At 47.0% G+C, this 18,845-nt stretch overlaps 1 protein-coding gene across 1 annotated transcript; it reads left to right on the forward strand.

The window, feature by feature from the left end:
* Positions 1–6,546: 6,546 nt before the first annotated feature.
* Positions 6,547–18,191, forward strand: STX12 (syntaxin 12). Its single transcript, XM_061449913.1, has 9 exons — positions 6,547–6,704; positions 9,783–9,852; positions 11,710–11,809; positions 13,609–13,746; positions 14,623–14,666; positions 15,297–15,402; positions 15,877–15,949; positions 16,118–16,200; positions 16,740–18,191. Exons 1-9 carry the CDS (start codon positions 6,593–6,595, stop codon positions 16,830–16,832), a joined length of 819 nt encoding a protein of 272 aa, XP_061305897.1. The 5' UTR covers positions 6,547–6,592; the 3' UTR covers positions 16,833–18,191.
* The last annotated feature ends 654 nt before the right edge of the window (positions 18,192–18,845 follow it).

Raw genomic sequence — 18,845 nt, forward strand, 5'->3', positions numbered from 1 at the left:
TATTCCAGTTCTAATCTTATTTATTTTTTTTTCCCTATGATTATTTATTTGCGAAGGGCTGCTTTTTGTTATTTGGCTTTGGGACTGCTAGGAAGGATGCATGGAGAGTACTGCAGCTTTAAGATGCTGGCTTCCAAAAGCAAGCAAGCAAAGCCTGGGCTAGTTTTCAAGCTGCTCTGCAAAAAGTCACTTCCCCCCCCCGAGAGCTTTGTGCTGGACGCACAGGACTGAGAACCCAACACCTTTCCGAACGTGATAAAGATGACTCGGTTTCTCCTTCCCGCACTCAGGAGAGGGTCAACGGAAAGAAGCCGGTGGGGTTTTGTTTCCACCGCGGTCTCTCGTTTCCAGGCTCCTGTTAACTCCGGGTTGCTGCTGCCCCCTGCCGCTGTCAGCTCCTCTGGCAGCCCCCCCCCCTCCCTCAACCCAGCGCTATTGTACAGCCCGGTTTGCAAATAAAAGCTGACCCATCCGCGCTGTGCGTTCGTGTGCTGCTGTCGCTGGGGCTGAGCCAGCACCCGAGCTGCCAGGGTTCTATTTCCAGCCCTCACAGTGTGGCGGCAGGATGAGCTGCTGCTCCTCGGCACTCGGGGTGAGATCCTAGCGGGAAGATGCTGCTCTGGTGCAGCCCTGCTGCTGCCTGACCCGAGGTGCTCGAATGAGGGGTGGTCCTTATGCTCCTTCCAGACCAAGCGCAGCTCTGCCACGAGCTCTCTGATGCAGTTTCTATAGCACAAGGGCTCTAAAACCAGGACATTCTTCGCTCTACTCTTCCAGAGCTTAGCTTGTTCCTTTTAAAGGTTCCCAGCCAGTCCTTCTGCAGACTTCACATGTCCTTCTTCTGCCTTGCAGCAATGGGGCTGTGGATGCTGGTATTGGAGTGGCTGCATCGCTTAGACCCCACTTTGGGTTGCCTGTCTGCGTCCCTGGCCTTGTTCTTTGCCCTACTCTAGAGCATTTGTTAAAGTCCTGTTCTTTTGGTGGTGATGCCTGTGCAATCTGGTCAAAAAGTCAATGGCAGGGCTTGTGTTGCAGGTGGGCGAGCCTTGCTTGGGATGTGAGCCCTATGGTGATGGGCTGGTTGAGGCCTAGAAGAGCTTTCCTGTCTCTGTGCACCTGCAGAATAGCAGAGGGCTTGGTCAGCAGATTGTGGGTAAGGAGCAAGGAGCCTGCAACTGCATTTGTTCTGTATAGTAAAAGTAGCTGAACCCCAGAACAAAGCAGCATGTCCCAGTGCTCCAGTGCGCTGGAAATGGGCTGCTGATTGAAGCTGCAGCAAGGGAGCTGGTGTGGCTCCAGAGGTGTGAAGTGACTGAGGGGTGTTACCTCTTCATTTCCTCAAAATTGACACTGTTAATCATGGTCAGCCTCTATGATTTCCTAGGCCAAAACCACTTCTGATTTCTGCTGCAGGCCCGTTGAGCTCTGCTTTTCCCATCTAGTTCACTCTGACCTCTCCATCCAGCAACAGGCAGGAGGGCAGCAGTGTGATGCCCCAAAGCACTGGTATCTTGACAGGCACTGCAGAGCAGTTTGAGAGCTTTGAGGACACAAGTGAACTCCTTACTTATGTCCACTTGTGTCTCCTCGCTGGAGAGTTTGCCTTTACAGAGAGCTGCTGGGAAACACCTCTCCTCTGAGATACCCTTCTTGGGATAGAAGCAAGGTTCTCCAGCCCTGCTGCCTGGGGATAGCTGGGCAGAACCACCTTGTTCCCTCACCTAGGCTGGATCCTCTGCTATAGTCCAAGTGGATTTTGTAGCTATTCTTGTGCAAATCACATCTTGGGGCAGCCTCTGGGAGGATGCAAGTGTGAAAGTACAGCAAGACAATACATTGCTCTCCATCCCTGTATTTGACCACGTGTGCTCTCAAGTGAAGTTTGCTGATAGCACTCAGTGATTCAGAGCAGCAAAGATGAAAGCCCAGTGCAGGGAGCTGGTGAAGGATCTGCTAACATAGGGGCAGTATGAAGAGTCTGTAAACACATAAAGATTTGTGTCTGTCTTAGGAGGCTTCAATAGCAGCAGAGTTAAGGGGTGGAAGGCTGGCCAGGTATGCACTATCACACGTTTGCCTTGTGTTTGTGTTCTGGTAAAGGCATCTACTAAGGACAGCGCTGGGGGCAGGATGTGATAGTGTCTGTCAGGTCTTTTGGTTTGACCCAGGACACCTCTTATGCCACAGGATGTGGTAGGTGCTGAGACACATGGCCTCAAAGATCAGATAGACAAAAGACATGGGGAAAAAATCCACCCTAATGAAAAGATCCTGTTTCTGAGTCAGGAAGTCTTTGATCCAGGAAGGCTTTGAGCCACAGATCAGCGATGGAGAGCGACTGAACCTGGGAAGGACCATGGCACATGTGCCACCATCCTCTGCCCTAGGCGTGGCTGTCAGCCACAGGTAGAAGCAGTGCTCTGCATGCCAGGAACCTGTGGTGTGACCAGCAGAGGGGTGACCCATGAGCGTGTGCCCCCACTCTCGCTGCCCATTGCAGCCAAAGGGTTTAACCTCAAGTGAGAACTGCCAGGGAAGGACAAGGCAAAAGCCCATCTAGCCCTACCTGCCCTCTGGGACTAGGTTGTCAGGGAGGATTGATGGTCCTCAGGATGCTCCTTCACAGCTTTCAGAAAGGAGTGGTCCAAGGAGTTGTGAGCCACAGGTTATGTCTTTACCATGTTAAATACCCTGCTGTGGACCTACCCACCCTATACTTGCAATCACTTGTTAATTCACAGGTACGTTTTACTTCAGCAACACCTTCTGCCACTGAAATCCACAAGGCAGTTGTGAAGATGTAACCAAGCTCTTCATAAGAAGCTTAAGCTCTGTAAGCTCCTCTTCATTTTAAACCTGCCACCCACTCACTGTGTTGGGTGTCCCAGTTCCCAACCATTTCTTGGTCACCTTCTCCATTTTATAGCCCCAGTGATGTTCCCTCCTGAGTCTCTCCCCATTCAAGGATCACTTTGTGTTGTAGATTGTTTTGAGCACTTGTTTCTGCCCTCTCTCTAGTTTTATGGGATGGAGGAGGGAACAGCACTGGTTTAAGCCATAGATGTGTCATGGGTTTCTCCAATGCTATAATTAGATCTGGTTGTTCCGTATTTCCATCATTCATCACAGAATCACAGAAAGATTTAGGCTGGAAGGGACCTCTGGAGGTCACTCAGTCTGCTCCAGGCAGGGCTGCACTGAAAGGCAGGGCAGCTGCTCAGGGTCTAGGCCAGGCAAACGTGGAAATCATATTTCTTAAGGATTTCTTAAGGATCTTAAGGTCTTTTCCAGCCCTAACTATTCTATGATTCTATAAATCTTCAGAGACTGGAATTTCTCTGGACACTTAAAAGCTGAGGGTCTCTTCTGGGGCATCATTTATGGCACATTACAACACTCCTGGTTTTCAGATGCTGGTTACACTCTGCCGTTAGGTTGCTTCATAATTGCTCCACCAAGGTATGGACCAAGTCCTGCTTTTCCTGTTTCAACTGCAAATACAAATGACAGTTGATTGCAGGGCACTGTAGTGAGTTGAGAAAAGCTTTGACAAGGCAGCCAGCTCCTGCTGCTGGTTGTGTGTGAAGCTCAGCAGCACTCTCAGTGTGCAGGGGGCTGTGCTGCATCCTGCAGCCTCCGGATGGGAGATTGTTTCCTTCCCAGATCTGCCAGAAATGCCACTGAGTTCACGTTTTCAGGGAATTCTGCAAGCTCAGCCTGCTACAAGAGTGCGTGACCTGCTCGTGACCACTGGAATGCCACAGGGGTGAAGGGACCTCAGTTTTCTGATCTTCTCCCATTCTTGGCTCTGACCCACATGTCCATCCTCACTAGTTCAGCTGTGTTTGGTGTGTGGAGCCACACTGACATCTGCCTCTCTGTTTATGGATGGAGAGTTGCATAGTCTGCCCCATCCTCTCCCAGCTTGTGGTGCTGCTGGATGGTAGCATTATCTTTGATTTACTGACACTTCAAGGATGCTGGAGAGGGGCTCTTCATCAGGGATTGCAGCGATAGGACAAGGGGTGATGGGTTCAAACTGAAACAGGGGAAGTTCAGATTGGATATAAGGGAAACCCTCTGCACATCTCTACCTTTCTCCAACACCACCAAGGCATCAGAAGGGGACAGGGAGGTTTTCTTTCACTCTTTCAGTTTAGGTCAAACCCCTGTGTATGGCTTTGTATTGCACATGGACTTCTGTGCCGGGCTACTAAGAGCCACAACTAAAAGCCACCCCATCACTGGGAAAATCTGGGTGAGGCTGTGGTGCTGCATTGTGAGCAGTGCCAAAAGCAAACCTTGTTTGCAAAGGGACACAGTGCTGTGTTTTTAATAATTAAACCTAGTCCTAGCTTCCCTGGAGTTCCGGTGGGGTTCCAAAGAGGATCCCATTGTCCCTGAAGGAAGAGGAGCTCAGCAGTGCCCACAGAGCCACAGGCCTGCTGGGGCAAGGCAAGGCAGAGATGCCAGCATCCCTCAGCAATTAAACTGGGTAAAATCCTAAGAAAGGCATCTCGTGGAGATGAGTTTTGAAGGTGCCTATTTCTCTCCTTTGCCATGGAAAGAGAGCTAGCTCAGGCTCGGAGACTGCATTTTAGATATCTTGGAGCAGACAAATCATAGAATCAGATCCTAGAATGGTTTGGGTCGGAAGGGACCTTAAGATGACCTAGTTCCAGATCCCACCTCCAGTGTGTGCATAGAGGGATTGCTGAACTGTTGAGCAGTTTGGAAAGATGCGACTAAACCTGCTGATTTCTGCCTGCACATCACAAGCATCATCCCCTCCGGACAAGCACAGCTGCTTCATGCATTAAAACCACGACTGCCACAAGGGACTGATTTCTCCTGCAAAGCCTTTGCAAGGATGCAGGGCTCTGAACAGCACTGACTGCACAGCCAAAGAGGTCCAAGCTGAATTAGACCCTCAGTGGCGTTTGGTAACTCCAAAGGGTCACGGAAAGGTGCCCCCAGGAGATGGTCAGCACGATCTGCTCCATCTGCTCCTGTCTGAAGGAGCTCAGGGTGAATTCAAGGCAGCAAAAGAAAAGCTTCAGGATCCCTCCCTGCCCCCTTGCAAGGGCAGGCTCAGCACAGCAGCCTGATATAAATAGCCGGCTTCAGGAAAAGGCACTTTCCGTTCTGGTGTCAGTGCACTGTAAAGAATAAACAGCTTTCAGAGCTGAAAAAAGCCCTCCTTATCGTCTCAGTATGCAAAACCCTGCATCTGCTACCGTGTGTGCAGCCAGCTCAGGCACTCGGGGCACGGCAGGAGGCTGCTGGGTGCAGGCAGGGGAGCATCTGTAGCGTGGAGGGGAGGAAAAGCGCTGCGGAGAGCTGGGTTTTGAACTTGGCTGTGGTGTCCACTGTAGGGACATGGAGTGAGAAGCCTTTCCTCCCTGTCCCGGCATGGCTGTCCCAGGGGAGGCGGGACACTGGGGGCTGGTCACCCAGGGGCCATCGATGGTGGCACAGGCACCGCTATCCAGCCGTGGTACCCAACGGAGCCAGGCGGGCAGGAAGGGTCCCAGCCTCCCAACAGCACCCAGGGACACGCAGGGACCCCCATGGGCAGATCCCCACGGGCAGACCCTCAGGGGCACGGGGAGCTCCCGCGGGGCGCTGCTGCCCCCCGGTGGCACCGGGCGAGATCGACAGCCCAGGCCTTGCGAAGCAGAACGCGGGGGGAGCGCAACAGGGTCACCGGCGTCTGCCCGAAGCTATTTCTGCTGCTTTAACTCCTTCTACAACCTCCTTTTTGTGCCCCATGAGTCCCCCCATCCCCTCTCCACGCTTCCGCTGGAGCAGAGCCTGTCCTGGTCCACCAGCCCTGCTCCAGGTCCTGCTCCCGCACCAGGACCTCGTGTGCTGGGGATCTCCCACCCCAAACCGCTCACCAGGTCCTGCAAGCACCTATTGATGCTTTCTGCGTCCTGGATCCAAGAAGCTGGACATGCTGGGGACAGGACATGGCCCAGCCATTAGAGTGGCACAGCACCAAACCCGTGCACCTATTGTCGGGGAATGGCTTCATTCAGCCTAAATCAGAAGTCAGATGGCACAGGTCTGCTTCGAGCTGTGCCACAGACGTCCTGTGCGGGCTCAGACAAACCTTTTCACCTCCCCTCCATTCCAGTTTCCCGTCTGCTCCACGATGCTCGCAGGGAAGATCTTCTTCCTAATGTCTGATCTCCATCTGCCCTCCGCATCAATCCCGCTGTCCATGTCACTGACACACGCTGCACAGCTCCCGTCCCAGCACTCTTTACAAACTCATCACGAACTTAAACGGACTGATTACAAATCCTGGGTCATTCTGAAAGCCGGGAGCATCCCCTGCATCCCAGCGGCTCTCCAGCAGGATTCACGCAGCACACGGGCTGCCCTGCTCCGCTCCGCACCCCCAAACCGGGCGCTGTGGCCTGTGCTTCCCGAGCTGGGGGACCCGGGCCAGCTCCCGGTGCCCCGTTGCCATGGCAGCCCGCGGGCTTGCAGCGCGCAGGCGCCGGCGGCCGCGCCTCACGGATATGCGGCGGTGGCGCCTGCGCGGAGCGGTGAGAGTCGGGCCCGGTGCCGCTTGCTCCCGGCCATGTCGCTCGGGCCGCTGGACACCGCCCGGCCCGGGCCGGCCTCCCCGCCGAGGGACTTCGGCGGCATCATCCAGACATGCAGCGGCAACGTGCAGCGCATCGCGCAGTACAGTGAGTGCCGGGGCCTCCCGGGGGTGGGGGGACAGCAGGGAGCGGGGCCGCGTCCTCCGTGCGCTGTAACCAGTGTCCGCCGGCCCCGGGGGATGCGCGTTCTGCGCTCCCGGTGTCGGTGTCAGTGGTGCTGAGCTGCGCCCTTCCCCTGTGGGACGGAGCTGGAGCCCCCCCTGTCATCCTGGGAGGGCCCGGCCGCTCCTGGGCCTGTAGGAGCCGTCAGCGAGGTGTGAGGGGCCGGGGTGGAAGCAGGGAGGCAAAGGTTGTCACCCGCCTCGTGCGGGGTGTCGGGGAGAAGCTTCTGGAGCAGAGGGATCTGAAGGCTGATGGAACCGGTGTCCAGTGCCTGTTAACTGCGCTGACAGGGTTCATGTTACATGAATGCGGCCTGGTTTGGGTTGGAAGGGACCTTAAAGCTCGTCCAGTGCCAACCCAAGGACCCCTTCCACTAGAGCAGCTTGCTCCAAGCCCCTTGAACACTGCCAGGGATGGGGCAGCCACAGCTTCTGGGGCACCCTGTGCCAGCGCCTCAGCACCCTCACAGGGAAGAGCTTCTGCCTAAGAGCTCATCTCAGTCTCTTCTCTGGCAGGTTAAATCCTGCAGGGAAGCATTCTGCTGAGCAGACTGTGGTGCAGTAAATGGTGCTGCAGTTTCTCGGTCATATGGTTGTCATTAGAGAAAGTTCTGGCTATTGTAAGCTAATGGTTAAAATCCTACTGCTGATTGCTGAAATATTGCTTGCTAAATTAGTCCCCTCCAAACGAGTGTTTGACATAACCCCTTCCTAAAGATACTGCCTTTGCTAAAAAAGGCAATAACTGTCCAAGTACCCGTGTGTTTTAGGGGTGAGGTCAGTTGAAGATGTTGGCTCTTCTGAAAGTGAGCTCCTCCGATTCAATTATACAGCGCTATTAATGTTGCTGCAACTGCTTTGCTTTTGCTCAGTCACGGTCATTTCCTCTTGGTACAGGCATGGCTGGTCGTTGAGTCCCTCAAATACCACTGGCAGTCTGGGGATTTTCCCTTCCGTGGGACTTCCACAACCCCCTTCTAAGTGCTTCAGCTTCTCTTTCTCATAGGACAGGTTGGCGCTGTCTCATGACCAGCAGCTGTCCTATCTCAGTGCTCTGTCTGCTTCAGACAGAACAAATGGCCATTCAGCTTTTATCGGGGTGGGTGGGAACACACAGCGCATCTGACTCAATGTTACGGTAATTTACTTTATTACATGTTTTATAAAAGCTTTCCATTCAAGCCTAGGAGGAGATACCAAAGCCTTAAGCCTGTCCTCATTTCTCCTTTCATTCTCTGTCAGGAAAACAGGAAGCAAACAATGGGCACTCCTTTTGGGAAACTGTAGACTTAGCATTTCACAGAAAACACACCAGAAACTGGTGACCTGAGCAGGCAAAACTGTTGCTTGCAAGACAGTTGCATGAACTGAGCACCTAGAGCAGAGGTTGAAATGCTTTAAGTGATCTTAAGTGTAGAATAGTCAGTATGTGGAAGGCTTTAGAGTCTAAAACTGAAAGGGTTTGGAGACTGAAAGCTGTTCACCGAGGGGGAAGTCTCTGTCGATACATACACCAGCTGTCCAAAGAATAAAGACGAAGAGCTTCAGCCCCGTCCTTTGGCCTCCCAGACACTTTGCTCTCATTTTGCTCAGCAATTCATGCATTGCTGTTGGCTAAGATAGACTAAACGCAGTGAACTGCTGAACCTGGCTCAGACCAGGGCAAAAAGCCCAGCGCCTGGCATGGAAATGGGACTCACACAAGCATCTCCTCCAGTGGAGGAAAAAATACATCCCCGAGTACCTTGACACTGTAGTGCAAATGCCATGTGCAAGGTGATACCTGCACACAGAGCATGGTCTGTGTGCCTGAGTCAAGTTAAATGGACAGATGAACTCTTCTGACCCTGCTGTGGGTGACAGAGCTGTGGTCTTGCTGCTAGAAGGCATCCTCAGCTCAGTGTATATGGAGTTGCTAAACAATCCTTCATTGTATGAGCTAACAGAAGTCTACAATTCTCAGTGAGACCCTCTTGCTGGGTGCAAAGCTGTAATTCTTGCCTATTTACTGATTAAACCACATTGCAGCCCTCCTGAACTGCCACTGTTACAAGCCATCACTTTAAAAGTGGTCATTGTATGAATGTGATTTTCTTCAGCAACACCTTTAGCCAACTGCAGTGGCTTACTCCAGGCTGAAAACAGGAATTGCAGCAGTATGATATCACTGAATTACTAAACTCATGGGGTATTTCAACTCAGTTCTGCTGCCCTTTCTATAATAAGCTGCACCTCCTCAGCTTTGCTTCTCTCCATGCTGATGGGGTAGCATGATTTCATGGTCGATTTGCACCCATGGAACCTTGTACTGCTGTCGCAAGTGCTGTACCCAGCATCTTTAGTAATGCTAAACATTGTGCAGCCACAGAATAAAGCAGATCAGTTTGTTAAGCTGTCAAAAAAAGTAATCTTCTATGGAAAAGGGAATGGGGAGAGAACTTGGTACTTGCTTTTCAGGCACACAGTGGTTTGATGTGGTTCATTGTGTGTTTGCATGATCCCCAGTGCCTATACAAGGAAAACAGTGGGAAAACGGGAGGTAGGGGAGAAAGAGGGCTGGAACAGCTCTTCTTGCTACCGCATGATGTCAGATTGATGCAAACTGACCATGAAGTGCACCAGTGCTATCTGCTGCTCTTGAAAGATTGTTTATGCCGGTGTTGTGGAAGGTTTGGGCTATTATGAGTAGGCAAATTCAGATATAGTTTAACTGATAGGAAGATGAATGTACAAGGTTTTAGCCCCACAGACTTGTCTTCAGGGTATGTATTGCTTGCTATCACTTTCTTATCTGAAAGTTAGTCTGTTAGAGTGGATCATGTCTAAATGGGGGTGTTTAAAATACACTCTGCATTTAAAGCAAAGAACATAAGCGCTGTCTTACCAGTGTAAGTCAAACATTGAGAGGAGCCCTATAGGGAAAGCTAGAAGAATACATTAAAGAAGCAATAAAATACACTAGAACTTGTCTTACTAACTCATCATATGATCTCTTTATCTTCAGCTGCGCAAATAAGGAATTTGATGAGCCAGCTGGGAACCAAGCAGGATTCCAGCAAGCTTCAGGAGAACTTGTAAGTATTAAATAAGCTAACATTTGTATAGGTTCTCTTCCATTTCTGTCTGTATTCTTAGAGGAACTGGGTTACTTGCTTTGGCGAGATGCTGTATTTGATAGGTTTAATAAAGTCCTACAAAACAAACGTGACTAGATGCATTAAGTAGTTTACTAGATGAATTAAGGAGTTAATTCTGGAGAAGCCATTCAAAACTGGTGGATAACAATGGTTAGAAATGGTGTAGCTTATTTTAAAAGGGTAGCAGCCCATCAGCCATGCATTAGCTGTACTCTTGAGGACTAGCCATAGTAGCTTTGCTTGTGGTTTAGATGAAGATAATGCCATACTAGGTACTTGGTCCTCACGTAAGAGCAACAAAGGAAAATGGGAAGGAAGACCCATAATAGTTGAAAAAGTAGCTGTAGTACAAATGGATTTAGGCACTACAAAGTTTAGCAATCTTGTATGGCAGCTAAAATGGCACATGTGCTTTCAGAAGAATATGTCAGCAGAGGGACAATAGAGGAGACATTAAGCAGGTATAGTCCAGACTGATTCCTACAGAGACTGAACAGGGAGACTGTAGGCCTGTGCATCTTCTCAAACTTGAAAAGCATAAATAGCAAGTGATGAGAAGAATAATTTCTGGAGTCATAAAAGGAAACTTGAAAGTTTTTCCATTATCTCTTCATGTGACTGTACCTCCAATCTTGGAATATGCAACTTCCCCATCTTTTATAACAGCTGTTTTTTGGAGAAGTTCATATGCTACATTTGAAGGATGAGATTGGCCAGGTTGGGAGAGAAAAGAATTTGTTTGCTTGAGCTGCTTGGTTGACCCAGTCTGAATTGAATCAGATTGAAGAACTAATCGCTAGTGACCAAACATGTAATTTTGTTGTCAAAAAGGCCCTCTTCAGGGTGAGAACGGTTGCACTCCACAGAGCATCAGCTGCCATACAAATTGTATACAAAAATGCAGGGGTGGTTTATTTGGCTCACATACTGCAGGTCAACTTACACAATAGTGCAGCCTGAATACTTTCATTTTTATGTTTATTGGGCTGTAATGGGTGACTTTCACTCACTTGTATCCATTGAACACCAAAAGATGCGTTCTTGGTTTAGTGTTTTGTGTCTTCTAGTTTGCAGTATTAGCTTTTACACATATGGCTGCAAAATACAATATGTGGTTCTGTTCTCTGTGAAGCACTGTTTCTTATAAACTGCATCTTTGTCAAGACATCACCTTGTACATCAGGGGCACTAGTGTCTCTCTGTAATGTGGTACAAAGGAAGGTGCGGCTGCACCAGATCCTGTGCAACAATAGCTGTGAACTGCAGCTGTTGGAATTGTTGGAAACATAAAGGCTCAAGGGAAAGCCTTGCATTTATCAAAGCAGAAGCTGGATCATTCCTCTCTGACCACCAATTGGCACATAAATGTAAGAATTGAGTATCTCCCAGTCTGTACTTTTATCAAATGTACATGAGCCAATGGTGGTTGCCAGGTGAACAGTTAGTTGCCAACTGTACCACAAGGAATTCACTCTGAAAGACCGATTGTGTTCACTGAATAAAGTTGTCTCTCCCTTGAATTTCTCTCTCTTATGCCATGGGAGAAAAGTCTTTTTAAAACTACCAAATTACACCAGTTAGCAGGGAGCACAGAACTTTGAATCTTTTTATAAATATAGTCCAGAGTCAATGGTAAAAGCTAAAAGTACATCTCTCATCCATTAGGATGACAAAAAAACCCTAAAGATGTGTGATCTCAGGACCCCTATTCAGTCATTATTCTGGAAATTGAAATGCTCAGAGACTGCTTTTTAGGCAGAAGCTTGTGTAACTGCTTTTGAACTTCTGTTTCAGACAACAGCTACAGCATTCTGCAAACCGCCTTGCCAAAGAGACCAATGAATACCTAAAGGAGTTGGGGTCTCTACCGCTTCCTCTGTCCGCTTCTGAACAGGTCAGCACATAGAATTTGGCTGGATCTACTTTTAAATCGCTCATTTCAGGAAACTAGCTTAGAGCACAGCTCACAAAGCTTGAACTGGCACATTCTGGTGAAGAATGGTGGTGAAGTAGGGAAACAAACCGAGTACATCCCAGGTGGTTATACAACACTGGGAAAACAGTATTTCCCAGTGGCAAATAGGTATAAAACTTGCTCACATGAGAGTAAGAAGCCCTAAATGTTTGGGAAGAGCTGAGCATGTCTTTCGGAGTACATATCTGAAAAATAAACCTGTCACAAGGTGCCTGGTGATGTGAGCGTCGTTTTAGGATAAGAACTCCTTGCAAACTGCATGACAGTGTGATCATGCCAAAAAGCCTTCCCCTGCATGTGATTCATTTGAGGGGAGAAGCTGACTCACCTTGCTCATATTTGAATACAGGAAAATACAGCAAGGCATTGATTATGACTTTCTCTCTTGCCAAATGGTCTTTTGAGTTCCCCCTGCCCATGGGAAAGAGAAGGAACAGTCTTCTGCTGTTGTCATTTTCCTTCTGTTTTGAATCACTGCCATGCTTTGTGATACTGCTGTGGGATGATCTGTGGATATGGGTCAGCAGATGTTGTCTTAGTCTGTATTTAAAGGTTTATACCAGTTGTATGCATGGCCATGGTTTGCCTGATTGTTCAGCAGTTATTTTTCAGTTAATCTCCCCCTGGTGAATAAATTCCCATCACGTGCATAGCACTGAATGCAGCAGCGACTTTTGAAGCCTAATGAAGCCTGTGGGAACAGTCCAGTCAAAATCTGCAGGAGCTGGCATCAACATGCTGAGGATCTCCTCTGGCAGAAAGGCTGTTGCTTCCAGACAGCTCAGATGGAAGCTGCAGTGTATTCTGAGGCTGCTGTAGTGACTTTAGAATTGGAAAAATAAGTAATTGAAAACATTTATTTCTTTGAAATTGCTATTGAATTGATACAAACTTGTTGAAGGATTCCGATACTGGAAAGCTGCAATTTGAGACACCTGTTGGGAATCTCTCTAATGGAAAACATAAGAACTGACGAGAGTATAGAGTGTCCTTTGGGATAAGGTTTTTCACAACTTCTGGTTTCCTGTAACTGGGATGTCACAGCACTCAAAGCAGATGTCCTGTAGTGGCTGAATAATTTGATTCTGTAAAATGAGGATGAAACAGGGTACTGCAAGTAATGTATTTGGAGAACAACTAAACTGAAATGGTTATTGGGACTAAGGATGTTCTCTGATCAAATATCAGCAGGCTTGTAGTTTGGCATGGCTGGAAGAGATGGCTTACAAAACTGTGGTCACGGTGTTGTCATTAATCCTGGAAGTGTGGGGCTTCCTATATTTGTAAGAAAGTTAAGGGGGATGTCTTACCAGGACAAGAGCAAGTTAAGTACTACCAGGTTGGCTAAGTAAAGGAATGGGGCGTAAAGGCATTGTAGGTATCCAAAAGGTATGTAATTAAATGTGGGAGATTACTGGGATGTGGTCTGAATAAAAGTAATGGTGTAGAAGACCTCTCAGTCAGACTTCAGACTAGGTTGAAAGCAGAGAACCTGATTACACAGAACTGTTCTGCACTAGGTAAGGCATAGAGCATTTGGCACAACCAGTTAAAATGTGGTGGGCTTTTTGTTCTCTCCAGTGCCCCAGAATGCTGGAACCGAAAGACACTTTGAGTGCCAGCATTTGTTGTTGTTATGATGGTGTTTTACTCAGTCTGACAGTTCCATTATCATGAATGGGAGTATCTGAACACTTCTTTTTATGTCAATTCTTTAGCGCCAACAGAGACTTCAGAAAGAACGTTTAATGAATGACTTCTCCGCGGCCTTAAATAACTTCCAGGCAGTCCAGAGACGAGTGTCAGAGAAGGAAAAAGAGACTGTAGCAAGGGCAAGAGCTGGCTCCCGAATCTCTGTAAGTATTTGGAGGAATTCTGTATTGATAAAGCAAGTCTTCTGAGAGATCTTGTACTTCACCATCTTGTACCAACTTCATGTCTACAGGCACATTGCCGAGTGTAGTTGATGCCTCAGTGCATCAGTTTTGTCATTTAAGATGTTTTAAGTAGGCACTCGTTTCAGTGTACCCCTTGTCAATGTTAGCAGAGGAGGGAAGGAATCCTGGTAGTTGGAAATGTTGTGGAGGATGAGATGCACAGTCACAGTGTAGTTAATAGCAAAGTATCGCAGGCTTGCTTTTTGCTTGACGTCAGCCCTAGATTATAACTTTTAAGAGGTCAGTTGGAAGCTTTCCACACCTTAAATTACACCTTACGTCTCACACAATGTTTATTTTCTTATAGCTTCTGTCTCACTACTATCTCCAGTGTATGTTCAAAACCTTCTCCCTGTTATGTTTTCACAAATCCCTGTAGCTACTAAATCCTCATAATAAAAAGGCCAGTGAAAGCATTTCTCTCCCTTTGCCTTGGGGCTCTGTTAGGTGTGCTTCCGAATTTCTACCAGGGAGCACATTTATCCTTTGGCTTATGCTCTAAATCTTTTGCTACATGTTGAGAACAGATGTGGCAAACAACATCTGAGTGAAGGGACTCGCTGCTTCTGATTGCGCAGTTGCCTCTGATTTGCAGAGATAATCTGAATTTAAAAACTAAATGTAAAGGTGAGTCTAGATCTAATCTTAACTAACTTAAATCTGGAAGCTAAAGGGACAGTGGTGTTCTTGGAGAACTCTCTGCACAGTTTATGCCTTTGTTTTCAAGATACTCCTGTTGATTTTACAAGGGGTCTTGGTAGTCTGTGAGACTCACAACTCCTTTATCTCTTCCAGGCAGATGAGCGGTTCAGAGAAGAACAGCTCGTTTCATTTGATAGGTAACAACTTCTTGTCCTTTGATGTTATACTTTTAACTATACAAATGACTAAGGTTTTGATGCAAGATATGTCAGTGTAACCTGGGCCAGGCTCTGCTAACTGAATGCAAAGCAGAAAGATTTGAAATGCAATTATTACAGCACTTGTAATACACAACGTACAAAATTAACTGCACACAACAGGATTTTATCCTCCTTAAATGTCGCTTGTGTGATTATTGCCCTGAGGAAAATAGTCACCTTTCAGACAGTAACAGTGTCTGTCATAGTAGATAGCTAAGTTTGTAAAATGTTGTGTCAGCTCTACAGTGTGGTAAAGAGGACGCTCCAGAAGCTTCTGTGATCACTGTGCCTGTTTCTACTGTATGTGTGTTTGAGAAAACTGGGATGAAATCTGCTGGCCCTGTCTGTATAAATCCTTCAACAAGAGACCTAGCTCACATGTCTCATCCCTCTGCAAATGTTGTCACAGATGAGTGCTGTCTCTATACAGTTGCAGGACCAGGAATCTGGGGGTTGTTCTGTAGGAAACCTTTCAAGTTTCAACTCGCTGCTGCTTTACTTACAAAGGGAGGGTGGAAGTCCCTGTGCACAGAGAAAGAGTTGTAATTTCTTTCCATCTCTTTCCAGTGGTGAAGATTGGAATCAAATGCAGTCTCAGGAAGAAGATGTGGCAATAACTGAACAGGACCTTGAACTCATTAAAGAAAGAGAAACAGCAATCAGGCAATTAGAGGTGACCAGTAGATCCTGCATAGTTAACAGTATTGGGAGATAAGCCAAAGAGGTCATGCAGTGCTAACTAATGGGATGGGCTGAGGAGATCTGAAGGTGGAGGAACAGAGTTCCTTGTAGAGAGGATTGATGCCAAGATCAATCTCCCTGCCCCTGTGGAAGGAGAATAGGTATATTTTCCTTCAGTGTTGACTGGTGGTCCTTCAGATGGTAGAAGCAACTCATGGTACAATGTTCATCTCAATTCCATACTGTGCTAATTGCTAGTGGGATGAATCCAATATCCAGTGGCAGGAATATTGTAGGCTCCTGTGTTAATCCCAGCTTCCACAGATAGCAGCATCAAGTCACCTCAGTCAGTGAGTGATGGCATCTGTTCTGATGCTTTGAGCAATGATCAGAAGAGGTACTAAGAATGAGGCTTAAAAACATTGGAACCAGTGTTTGTTGTAACTTGTTAAACTGTTATCTTCAGGCAGACATTTTGGATGTCAATCAGATATTTAAGGATTTAGCCATGATGATTCATGACCAAGGAGATATGATTGGTAAGTGTGTTTGGGTAAGGGGAAGTCTCTTCTTAGTTCCATTGCATGTTTTGCCTACATAGATTAAATTTTCTAGTATTTTGCATAAAAAGGCTTGCATTTCTGATTGATTTTCTTAAACACTGAAGGTCTGAAGTGTTTTACATTGAGTTCTTTATTTTTCCATAGATAGCATAGAGGCAAATGTGGAAAGTGCAGAAGTCCATGTGGAGAGAGCCAGTGAGCAGTTACAGAGAGCTGCCTATTATCAGGTAAATTCTGTATTGTCAGTGTATAGTTGAGCAGTAATAGGACAGGCATAGCAAGACACATATAGAGGTTTGCAGCACACCAGACAACCCAAACCACTCTGTGATTTAAACTGTAGAAATGCAATACTATTTCTATACCAACCCCAAGTGACCAAGAGAAGATTGTATGAGAAAACTACTGAAGATGTTTGGCTTTCTTTGAAGCTGTACTCTCGTCTAATAGGATGAAAAGTGGTAGGTGATGTCACGTTCTCTTTTTGTAGCCAACATGCAATAAAGCTGGCATTTTCCTTTAGAGAAGCAGAACTTGTCACATTCTGACTTAACTGCATCTCTTAGACCACATGCTCCTAAAACTAAGGCATTTATCTGTAGGTTAAGTAAAAGTGTTCAGACTACACTGGTTACTTCTCTTGAGTAAGCATGGGCATCTAGTGCTCTAGTTCACCAAAGTTAGCACCATTAACTGATAGACCTGCTTTTTCCTCTTGTCATCTGCTTCTGGTGTCAGTGGCTTTTCTTGTTTTTCCTTTTATTAGAAGAAATCCCGTAAGAAGATCTGCATCCTGATTCTTGGTCTTGCTGTGACTTCTGTAATCATAGGATTCATTATCTGGCAGGCAACAGGATGAAATCTTCCCATGGAACCTAATCTCATTGCTGAGATCTTTTCCCCTCCCTCAGAGCGAGCAGGCTGTCAAGTCTCAAAATTGAATTGACCACCCTGAGAGAGCACAAGCTGGAACTACTTCTAGTCATAGATATTAGCAACTAATGTGCAGATAACTAGTATTTGGAATTAGTGAGCCATGGAGACGGTATTTATCAGTTTATATACAAATTATATTGTTTTATGTAACTAAAATCTTGTGGGTTTGCTTTCTGTAATGTATTACTCCCTGTCCCAACTGTATGCTGAAGTGTGATCGATAATTGGAGATGTCTTCTTGTTGACGAGTGGCACAACATTAACATTTTATATGTATAGGTAACTTTGTTGGACTGGAATAAGAATGACATTCAATGATGGCACACCACCGATTCACATCACCTTAATCCAGCAGTTTCTAAAGTCTCCAGGATCTGCCCCATGGTTTTATTAGTCTCCAAGTGGCTGTGGCTCTAGATTCTCTTCAAGAGGTGTTGTTGCCAATTGGAAAGGCAAGAAGTATGCATGGGTGATAGCTGGAACCACTGGGTGCTGGTCAGTTCACCTTTGAGGCTTGTAATTGTGGTGGTGAATTTTTTTGAGCGTGGTTGGGGTTGTTCTTTTCCAAAATGCCTCATTTGAGGACAGGATCTTCTTTGACTTTTAATCTAACACTGCAACTTCCTTAGAGACACTAGCTGGTGGTTTATTGTTGGACAGGTAAATATCTTCCAATGCTGACTCTCAAGCACTAGAAATACGAAGTTTTAGCTGTTCACTCCTAAGTGGTTTTAGAAGCTTCCAGGGAGAAAATCACACAAAGATGAGGAAGTGGGCACCTGAGTTTACAGGATAGACGAGTATTAGCTGAAATCTTGCTTCTGAAGAAGTGCTCTTGAAGCTCACTTGTAGTGCACTAGTAAATACTATGTGGGGCTTGTGAACACCTGGTCTTTTCCACTCTTTATGAACCAGAAAGTGTAGAAACTGGCTGAGTGAGATGAGGTGCTTTTCAGGCTGAGGATGTGTGTGCAATGGAAAAGAGTGCTGGTTCCAGCTGTCTTGCTACCCGAGCTGGACAGGATCTAGCAGCCACTCCCCCCTTCAATGTAGCTCTGAGCTGACATGCACTGAGGGAACACTAATCTGCCCAAAGCCCAATGGAGTGCGGTAAATGCAGCATACTGACCCATTTTGTATTTAATCCTTATTCCATGTCTCCTGTATAATAAAGTAAATGTGAAAGCTGGGAAGGGAGCGCGTTCTCCCACTTCCACAGTGGTTTGCACTATTGCGCCGTCATTCCATCGAATAACCGTCAATAAACACTTTTAAAAGCCTATCTTGGAGCTTCTGTCTCTTGCAGTTTGGACACTGGCACTCGTTTGTGGTTCCCTCTGTAAGCAGGGTAGAAGACTTTACATGTTACAGCTGTCTTTCCACCAGCTTCAGGTCTGTGGTCTCTCATTGTGAAGAATGAAACAAGTGAATTGCTTTCACTTGGACACACACAAAGCTCCTGTGCAACAGTTGAGGGCAGAAACATGAATCTGATGCCTAGATCAGTGTTGGGTCAACTTTGACTGTTTGCCTGTTGCTGCAAATTGGAGTCTTTGCTGAGCCTGTCCAGTGAAATCAGACTTGAAAGCAAGGAACCAGTGTGTGGTTCTGCTCCTGATTCAAAATAACTCCTCCTATATAGCAGAGCCTGGGGCTTTTTGTGCTGCCTGCTGCACTGGGACAGTCCTCTGGATGTCACACCTCCATATCTTACAAAGGAGCCTGGGTACAGTATTTGTAGGATCCATCCTTTCTTGGGCCTGTTTTGGTCCTCTAACAACTGGCATTGAGGACACGAGTCCAGCTCGCTGGACTCAGCATGGCTGTAATGGCTTGATACTTTCTCCTCTTTCTTTCCATCACTGAACCTAGCAGTAGGGCTGCTGCAGGAGCTATTTTTAGCAGTCTTGGCTATGTTCCTGATCATGAAGAACCA

The sequence above is a fragment of the Pezoporus flaviventris genome, unplaced genomic scaffold, assembly GCF_033815535.1.
Source record: "Pezoporus flaviventris isolate CSIRO_AGI_PZ_B2104156 unplaced genomic scaffold, CSIRO_AGI_Pfla_v1 ptg000008l, whole genome shotgun sequence".
NCBI lineage: Eukaryota > Metazoa > Chordata > Aves > Psittaciformes > Psittacidae > Pezoporus > Pezoporus flaviventris.